Source organism: Lolium rigidum, chromosome 3, assembly GCF_022539505.1.
Source record: "Lolium rigidum isolate FL_2022 chromosome 3, APGP_CSIRO_Lrig_0.1, whole genome shotgun sequence".
NCBI classification, from domain to species: domain Eukaryota; kingdom Viridiplantae; phylum Streptophyta; class Magnoliopsida; order Poales; family Poaceae; genus Lolium; species Lolium rigidum.
This window is the reverse complement of record NC_061510.1, coordinates 217752396-217762614: the sequence shown is the minus strand read 5'-3', so window position 1 is coordinate 217762614 and position 10219 is coordinate 217752396. Positions and strand designations below refer to the sequence as shown.

At 44.2% G+C, this 10219-nt stretch overlaps 1 protein-coding gene across 1 annotated transcript; it reads right to left on the bottom strand.

Annotated features, from left to right (window-relative positions):
* Window positions 1-8296: 8296 nt before the first annotated feature.
* LOC124696065 lies at window positions 8297-9873 on the bottom strand. The gene is made up of 3 exons (XM_047228848.1): window positions 9364-9873; window positions 8771-9092; window positions 8297-8352 (listed from the first exon to the last, which is right to left on the bottom strand). Exons 1-3 carry the CDS (start codon window positions 9871-9873, stop codon window positions 8297-8299), a joined length of 888 nt encoding a protein of 295 aa, XP_047084804.1.
* Window positions 9874-10219: the final 346 nt, after the last annotated feature.

Below are 10219 nucleotides of genomic sequence, written 5' to 3'. Positions count from 1 at the left end.
CTGCAATTGTTACTCTCGCACTTTACATACTCGTACTTTATTCAAGCTGTTACATCAAAACCCCCGAATACTTGTCTGTGAGCATTTACAGTGAATCCTTCATCGAAACTGCTTGTCAACACCTTCTGCTCCTCGTTGGGATCGACATTCTTACTTATCGAAGATACTACGATACACCCCCTATACTTGTGGGTCATCAATGCCCAAGGCATCCCCTTCTTCATCAACTTATCAGGTTTCTTCTATTGAAACTATATTTTTATTCGGTCACATCATATGTACTTTACTTGGAGCGTCTGTGTGTTTTTATTTTTGTTTATGATTGAATAAGATCGGATCCTAGCAATCCTTGTGTGGGAGAGATACACGCTCCGCGTTTTCATATGAACACTTGTGTTCTTCGCTCTTACTTTTAATGTTCAATGACAAAAGTTGGAAGCTATTGCATTTATTGATATTTGGTTGGAAACAGAAAATGCCTCATCATGTCTTGGATAATTTGATACTTGGCAATTGTTTTGAGCTCTCAAGTAGATCATGATTAAGCTCTTGCATCATGTAGTTTAAAATCTATTAGTGGAGAAATACCGTAGAGCTTGTTGAAACTGGTTTGCATGATTGGTCTCTCTAAGGTCTAGATATTTTACGGTAAAAGTGTTTGAGCAACAAGGAAGACGAGTGTAGAGTTTTATAATGCTTGCAATATGTTCTTATGTAAGTTTTCTTTGTACCGGTTCATACTTGTGTTTGCTTCAAACAACCTTGCTAGCCAAAGCCTTGTACTGAGAGGAAATGCTTCTCGTGCATCCAAAACCTTGAGCCAAAACCTATGCCATTTGTGTCCACCATACCTACCTACTATGTGGTATTTTCTGCCATTCCACGTAAATACTTCATGTGCTACCTTTAAACAATTTAAAACTTTATTACTCCTTATTTGTGTCAATGTTTTATAGCTCATGAGGAAATATGTGGTGTTTTATCTTTCAATCTTGTTGGACAGCTTTCACCAATGGACTAGTGGCTTCATCCGCTTATCCAATAATTTTGCAAAAAGAGCTGGCAGGGGGGTTCCCAGCCCCAATTAATTAACTTTCATTAATAACTCTCTTCACGTGTTTTGCCCTGATTCATCAGTAAGCAACTTAATTTTGCAAATAGACACTCCTTCATGGTATGTGAATGTTGGAAGGCACCCGAGGATTCGGTTAGCCATGGCTTGTGTAAGCAAAAGGTTGGGAGGAGTGTCATCCTTAAATAAACTAAAGTACATGTGTAAACAAAAGAGAAGAGGGATGATCTACCTTGCTGGTAGAGATAACGTCCTTCATGGGAGCCGCTCTTTGAAAGTCTGTTTGATGAGGGGGTTAGAGTGCCCACTACCATTCGTTGACAACAACAAACACCTCTCAAAACTTTACTTTTATGCTCTCTATATGATTTCAAAACTTAAAAAGCTCTAGCACATGATTTAATCCCTGCTTCCCTCTGCGAAGGGCCTTTCTTTTACTTTATGTTGAGTCAGTTTACCTACTTCCTTCCATCTTAGAAGCAAACACTTGTGTTAACTGTGCATTGATTCTTACATACTTGCTTATTTGCATTCATCATATTACTCTGTATTGACAATTATCCATGAGATAAGCATGTTGAAAGTTGAAAGCAACCGCTGAAACTTAAATCTTCCTCTGTGTTGCTTCAATGCCTTTACTTTGAATTTATTGCTTTATGAGTTAACTCTTATGTCAGACCTTTTGATGCTTTTCTTGAAAGTACTATTCATGAAAAGTTTTGCTATATGTTATCTATTTGTTAGCAACTATAGATCATTGCCTTGAGTCACTGCATTCATCTCATATGCTTTATAATAGTATGATCAAGGTTATGTAAGTAGCATGTCACTATAGAAATTATTCTTTTTATCGTTTACCTACTCGAGGGTGAGCAGGAACTAAGCTTGGGGATGCTGATACGTCTCCAATGTACCTATAATTTCCGATGTTCCATGCTTGTTTTATGACAATACTTACATGTTTTGCTCACACTTTATAATGTTTTTATGCATTTTCCGAAACTAACCTATTAACGAGATGCCGAAGGGCCGGTTGCTTGTTTTTTGTTGTTTTTGGTTCCGAGAAAGGCTGTTCGGGCAATATTCTCGGAATTCGACGAAACGAAGACCCAACATCTTATTTTTCCCGGAACCTTCCGGAAAGTCGAGAGGGGACCAGAGGGGTGCCCTGGGGGCCCCACACGTGTGGCCAGCGTGGCCCAGGAGGGGGGCGCGCCGCCCTAGTGTGAGGAGGCCCCGTGGCCCCTCCGACTCCGACTCTTCGCCTATTTAAGCCGTCTTGACCTAAATCTTCAATACCAATTGACGAAACTCCAGAAAGGCTCCAGGGGCGCCGCCACCATCGCGAAACTCCGTTTCGGGGGACGAAGTCTCCGTTCCGGCACCTCGCCGGGACGGGGAAGTGCCCCCGGAAGCTATCTCCATCGACGCCACCGCCTCCATCATGCTCCGTGAGTAGTTCCCCCATGGACTACGGGTTCTAGTTGTAGCTAGTTGGTATTCTCTCCCCCATGTACTTCAATACAATGATCTCATGAGCTGCCTTACATGATTGAGATTCATCTGATGTAATCGGTGTTGTGTTTGTTGGGATCCGATGGATTATTACATTATGATTGTCTATCTACAAAGTTTATGAAGTTATTGTTGTTGCAATCTTGTTGTGTTTAATGCTTGTCACTAGGGCCCGAGTGGCATGATCTTAGATTTAAGCTCTATACTTATTGCTTAGATTGTATCTACAAGTTGTATGCACATGTCTATGTCCGGAACCAAAGGCCCCAAAGTGACGAAATTGGGACAAGCTGGAGGGGAAGGCTTAGATATGAGGATCACATGTTTTCACGGAGTGTTAATGCTTTGCTCCGGTGCTCTATTAAAAGGAGTACCTTAATTTCCGAGTAGATTCCATAGAGGCCCGGCTGCCACCGACTGGTAGGACAAAAGATGTTGTACAAGTTTCTCATTGCGAGCACGTATGACTATATATGGAAAACATGCCTACATGATTAATGATCTTGATGTTCTGTCTTAATGCTATTTCAATCCTATCAATTGCCCAACTGTAATTTGTTCACCCAACACTTGTTATTGGAGAGTTACCACTAGTGTAGATAGCTGGGAACCCCGGTCCATCTTTCATCATCATATACTCGTTCTACATGTCATTGAAAGTAGTATCAACTATTTTACCGGTGCCATTGCCTACGTATTCTTTATTACTGCTGCTGAGTTACTATTATTACTGCTCTCATATCATCTGCTACTTTCACATCACCCCTGTTACTAGTGCTTTTCCAGGTGCAGCTGAATTGACAACTCAGTTGTTAAGGCTTATAAGTATTCTTTACCTCCCCTTGTGTCGAATCAATAAATTTGGGTTTTACTTCCCTCGAAGACTTTTGCGATCCCCTATACTTGTGGGTTATCACGTCCTGCTAGGGGCCCTTCACCCGCCCCTCTGGCTACCCGCCTTCATCAACGTCACCTTCGGCTCTACTCTTTCCACAACTACCTCGACCGGCGGTGGATTGAACGACTCGGTTTCGCCGCGAGAGAGCACCGGAGGAGAAGGCACAAGAGGGTGCCGATGGTAATTAAGCTAGGAGAGGATGGTAAATGAGAGGGTGGCCACGCGGTGTGTGGCGGCTAGGGTTTCCATCGAGGGTTTTGTCTGAAGATGTACCATCGAACAGATCATCGCGGAGCTCGTTCTTAGAGTGAACGGCGGATAATAATCTTTAGATGCGGCACCGTAAAGGGGGTCTTTTTCGCTGCGGGCTGGGTCTTTCATGCGTGAGGGGAGGACACACTTGCTTGTTCTCAATGTTGTTTTCAACACATAAAAGTCCTACCATGTAATGCAATTATCTAGCATCTATTCCCAACGAATGTTGCTTGAGGAGTAGTTGCATTGCCTTTACGTACCAAATGTTGTTCGAGAATTTCCATTGGGACTGAAGTAGCAGCTTGCAGATTAGGAGCAGCATGCATATCACTAAACATCAGCGTGTAGTTTGCAGTAAGAGGTTTCAACTGCTGACACATGGAATACATGATGAACCTGAGCAGATGCAGGGAGATATAGTCGATAAGCTACCTCCCCAATTCGTTCCAGCACTTTATATAGTCCAAAATATTTGCATGATAACTTATGGTAGGGGCTATTGACAACGATTGTTCTGCATACGGCTGTAGCTTTAGAAGAACTTGCTCCCCAACCTACTTAAAATTGGTGCTCAGTATCTTAGTAGTGTAATGTATCACATTGGACATTCCACCGAAATTGGGTCCTGTATTTGATAATTGTGATCTCCGAAACTCATCGTCCTTGAAGGAGACCGACGTCACACCACCACACCTCGATATATCGGGGCTCTAGCTGACAGATGGGCTCATTAGGTACACGTCACAGGTCTTCTGGTTACTGATTGCTACGTTTGTCACTGGCTAGCTACTCGTTCGTTACACGAACGAAGTGCTCGGTCAATTTCAATGTCAATGGCATCTATGGCTATAGATGTCATAGCTGCTGTTGTGTATCGCCAGCACGGTTGTATTCCTAATGCCCCTCATGCCTATGCAATCTCCATTGATCTGATGGGACGACCGAGTCCCCGGTGGTTCTGGTGCCTAAAACCAAATATGCTTTACTACATGAGCTCATATGCTTGAAAAGACACAAGTGCTCTCATGCCTCACAAACTAGTCAAACTTATAGTGTGGCTTCGGCCTCCCCCAACTTAATTACACCTTCCTTTATTGGAAACATGTGCGTGCATTTATATTCATTGAGCAGGCACATATCCATCTAATAGTTGCAAGCAAAAAGTAAAATGGTGCGTCCATATGGAAAAGGAAATGAAATTGCTAAAGCGGAACACATATCCATCTAATAGTTGCAAGCAAAAAGTAAAATGGTGCGTCCATATGGAAAAGGAAATGAAATTGCTAAAGCGGAACATGTGAAGATACAAAAGATGCCACCATTGAAAGATGATATCGAGAAAATAAAAGTTTTATATCTCAAATCGTCTGATCCATTCACAATCCTTTTCATCAGAGAGCGTTCCGAAACTAGAACCACATTGGATATGTTTAGGTAGACATCTTTTGGTTACATTACCAAACGTCTATGCTCAAGTTACATCATATTTTTAACATCAACCATGATATGTGGTAATTACATTGGTACCGTGTTTGGTAACTTTTACCATTTATAAGTACGTACATTGCTGCTACTATCGTAGTGGCACATGTGACCATATGTACAATCTGGTAAGAACATCACAGCATGGTGGCATGTAGTGCTAATAATATCTATCTATATTAAAGCTGCAAAGATTGCAGTGATTGGTGTAATGGAATTTACTGAAATACTCTTTCTGATTAAAGCTGACACCAAACAATTGCAGTTGCTGGTGTAATTGAGTTTACTGAAAGACTATTTCTGATTTGTACTTTGCTAAATTTAGGCTAATAGAATACCAAGCAGCACATCATATAGAACTAGTTGGTTCAATTCCTACTAGTATTTCGACATCTACAGATTTTCATCAGATTCGTTGTAACTTAAATGAGAATAGATCAATAGAAAAGGTACTGTAACACTTGTAATACAAGATGATGTGGATGGGCTTAAGGTATTGAAGGATGTGATGTGGATACCAGTGCCTCATTTGCCTGATGCAATCCTTGTAATCTTGTCTGACCAGACAGAGGTGATATACCTGCATATTCTCTATGCATTTGTTACATAGGTGATATGCCTTAGATCAGTCTAACATGTATGTTTAGGCCAAGGTCAAAATATGATTTCACTTGGAGAGCAAGATCTGGCTGTGGACAAGGGGGATAGTAGCTAATGGTGATGTTAAGCTTCTCACACCGCTCTTGGACTAGAGGGTTGCATGTTCAGACTTTCGGAGATGATGCACATCAATCTTTGGGCTAGGGCTTGCATGCATGTTGCTGTATTTCACAACAGTGTCCCTCTCCGCATTGCTGGTACATTAGGTTCTTTGCCCTAGCAAAAAGATAGCTCATGTGATAGGCTAGGAACATGGACTGATAGAAGTGAGTTGCATAAATTGATTCAGTTCATGCTTACTTATGGCGAGCTACAGTTGCATCTGGAAAATAGAAATCTTCAAGAGATATGCACGCAGGGAAAACACAGCAAGCATTTATAGATGACTAGGAAGGAGCATTGAAATGGTTATTTCTTGATAGTAAGTTGAAATTAAGTCTAGGACCTCCTATGTCATTTGTGTGAAATGCTGGTCCACTATACAGTTAGACCCGCATTTATAGATATGAACGTCTGTGGCCTCATTCAGAATTGAGGTGCTTGGCAAGTTGGCATCAGAACAACACACAAGACAGAGATGAGACATCCGTTTCCTGCTAATCAGCCAAATCCAAAGCATAGCAATTGAAACACAATTATCAGCTTACTGGAAGAACGCCCTACATGATTCACTGATACGAAATGCATCATCTATTAGAAATTGCAGGACCATCAACTCATTGCAAGAACCACTGCATTTTCATTCGTAGGAAACGCATGATATGCATCCATCATCCACAAGGAATGCAGGATTATTAGCTATTCAACTCACTGCAACAACTCCTACAGCGAAATGCTTCATCCAGGAAACCACATCACGTCGATCACAAGAGCAATACTAAAGCAACTACAAACAGTACTGTCACTACAAAAATGTTCAGCCATTTCACCGAACGCTTTCAGTAGTTCTGGATCTTAGAACCAAACGGACAGGTTCCTCCTGTCAGGAGAGCGGATCAAGTTTAACTAGCAGAAGAAACACGAGAGCTGCTGAGTTTAATGAACCTATATCTATCTGTCTATGCAATAGTAGGCCCCCAGTTCTGTTGTCGTCATGTCCGAGGTGGCCAAGTTTCTGAAGAGGCAAACTGTCAGGACTCCCGCTCTGATCTTCTCTACTATGCGTTGACATTCGGGTGTCGCAGCTCAGCGCTGGCTGAATTAGCACAACAACAGCAGATCAATAATCCAAATCTTTGAACTTTGCAAAACAAAATAAAAAAACAGTACGAATATCAACAAGAAAAATGCTCAAGAAAATATAATGTGCAGAAATTATGTAATACTGTCAGATACAACCTGAATTTTCCTCACAGGTTCTACCAGAAAATTAGTATCTTCTCCACAAGGGCGAAATGAGATGACAGAACAGATTTGTTTTTCTAGGTTCCATAACTCCTAATAGCATTAAATTATACGAAATAATGAACTGAATTATTTGAATCAAGGACAGTAGTGCAGATATATATATATATGTGACTTATAAAAAAAAATATTAACAACCTTTCCAAGCATGTGTACAGAGACTGGTAAATATACAGGGCACCTACTCTTTACCTGAACAATCAGATTGGCACTCTGCTAAAATAAGACTCCACAAATCTAAACCAACATCATTTTGCATAACCAATTCAAGCCTACCAATATGTATCTCTCGGCCCTCTAGAAAAAGATCAGAGGAAGCAGATCAACGATCCAACTCTAACAGTTTTGCTGAGATAGAAGAGAAACCCAAGTATACAGCTCATGGACAAATCCTAAAACCATATTATGTGCGTAAACTAGCTTTTTTTTACTTAGAACTGTACGATAGAACCTGAATTTTATTGCAGGTTATTCAGCAAAAGTAAGAGTGGGCTAACATTAAACAGATATCACCTAGTGGTCTGTCAGTTTGAAACAGAGATGACTCAACTCTTTTGGCTTTTTTAGTTCGATTAACTTTACAAGGTTTACACAAGAAATATTGTTTACCAGTGGAAAATAGTACCAAATGGAGGAACTGATTTATCTAAATCAAGATAGTAGTAGTATGGAACCAAGTTTGACTGCAAACACGTGGCTTATAAATAAACAGCTAGCTACACAGAATTATAATCCACAAGTCAATGTAAATACTTATTGTTTCTATTCAACTATTTTACTTATCTGCAAGACTACAGTAATAGTAGCAGATTAGCAACAGTTTCAGGCCACCGCTGTTTCAGTAAACTATCTATCAGACTACAACTGTTTCAGTCAATTGCTTTCTCAAGAACAAGTAAAATCCCATTCCAAATCTAAACCAACATCATTTTGCATAACGAATTTAAGACTACCAATATGTATCTGTCTGCCTCTCGCCCAAAGAAAGATAAGAGGAAGCAGATCAACGATTAGGGCTGCAAGCAGGGCGGGATGCAGGACAGGAAGCGGGACGCCGTTTGCACCCCTGTCAACGATCCAAATCTAATAGTTTTGCAGAGATAGAAGACAAAACCAAGTATACAGCTCATGGGCAAATCCTAAAACCATATTATGTGTGTAAACTAGCTTCTACTTGGTGATGTACGATAGAACCTGAAATTTGTTCACGGTACTTCTCTGCAAGACTACAATAGTTTGAGGCATGTCCCAAGTTGTAAGAGTAGAAAGGTTAGCAACAATTTCAGGCGACAGCTCATTTCAGTAAACCGTCTGTCAGAGTACAACAGTTTCAGTCAAGTGTTTTCTCAAGAGCAAGTTTCCGAAATATCAAGACTACCAACATGTACTCATTGTGCAGAACAGATTGAATCAAGACTAGCAGCATGCATTTGTTGCCAAAAGGAGATGAGTAGGGAGTTGGGGACATAGAGAGAGGGTCTCACCTGGTGTCCCGTTCATGATGAGGACGATCTGGAATGTATCGCCATGGTGGGGTAGGTTGACGACGAGTGGGGTGAGCCTCCCGTGGCGGCCCGCTCGGACGCACATGATGAGGTCGGCGGCGGCGACGTGGTCGTCCTTGGCCAGCTCGTCCCTCAGAAGGCCCCGCAGACGGTGCACGGACCTCCCCGTGAAATGGAGCGCGTACCAGACCTCCTCGAGCTCGGGGTAGTCTCCGTCGTCGTCTGCCCGTACGTATCGAATCGTCCGAATCGATGCCGGCGAAAACCCGAGCCAGACCGAGAGGTCTCCCGGGTGGCGGTCCTGATGTTGAGTCGCGCGCGAAAGAAGCACGGTTATGTTGAGGAGATGAAAGAAGCCAACACAAATGCGATCGAGAATTGGAAATGGAAACCGAAGAAGAAGTGCTTGCTTCCAATCGAGAAGCGCAAATTAGGCCAGAACAGACGCACGAACTCGGATGAAATTGACACATGGAGCAGTCCACGCAGCTGAACTCGATTGACGGCAGCTAAACACTGGGATGCAATTCGAGAAGAGTAGCTAGAGAAGCGGGCGGGCATGGCGAACTCACCCTGGTCGGAGGTGGAAGGGGAGGCAAGCCCTGCATGGCGGGGATGGGCTCCACCACCCAGTGCATCATGGTGGTGATGTTTTGGGGGTCGTCGACGCTGACGCCCCTGATCCAGCGCTGGATCTTCCCGTTGGCGCGGAGGTAGCGGTGGCCGTGGCGGACTTGGCGGAGCAGGACGTCGTCCTCAGCCGCCCCTGGCGGGTTGACGGCCTGCCACCTGATGGCCTCCATGGGGTCCTGGTCGTAGTTTTGCAGCACGACGCGGTAGCCGCAGAGGTGGAGGGGCGCGCGGTCGTCGGTGGCGGCGAGGTAGCGGCCGTAGGCGGCGCTGTGGAGGAGCACGTACTCGACGCCGTCGATGCCGACGTGGCGGTGCACCGCCCACGCCGCCTTGAGCGACGCGCGGCCCTCGCGGAGGCGGACGCTCTCCCCGTCGCCTCTGGCGTAGAGGTACTTGCCGCGGACGCGGCTCCGCAGCCACACGTGCTGCCCGTCCTGGAACTGGTCCATCGCTCGCCGCCGGTGGGCTGCTGGAGAGAGCAGAGGCGGTGGAGGAGAGAGGTGGTTTGTTGGCGCTCAGGCGAGGCGGTGTCCGTTGAGACGGTTACGCTCGGGCGCCGCGGCCCCGCCCGAGTATTTAAGGGTGCCATCGCCGTCCTCGCTTTGGGCACCAGATGGGCTTGCGGGCCGTTTTTCTCGGCCCGGCCCAAAAGCCCGGTCACGGCGGCGCTTCCCCTTCCATGAGCCTCTCTATTCCACAACCAAAAGGCCCACAACAATTACCTTCTCTCCCAACACACACACGCGCAGCGGCGGTGGCGGCCGGCAGCGCCGCTCCTCCCCTTTCCCGGCGAGG

Excerpts from the sequence above, each read along its gene's own strand:
- LOC124696065 (XM_047228848.1), bottom strand. The coding sequence starts at position 9,873 with ATGGACCAGTTCCAGGACGGGCAGCACGTGTGGCTGCGGAGCCGCGTC. Across the intron at positions 9,093-9,363 it reads CCCTTCCACCTCCGACCAGG|GACCGCCACCCGGGAGACCT; the intron begins GTGAGTTCGCCA and ends ACTCAACATCAG. Across the intron at positions 8,353-8,770 it reads CATCATGAACGGGACACCAG|GGGTGCAAACGGCGTCCCGC; the intron begins GTGAGACCCTCT and ends GATCGTTGACAG.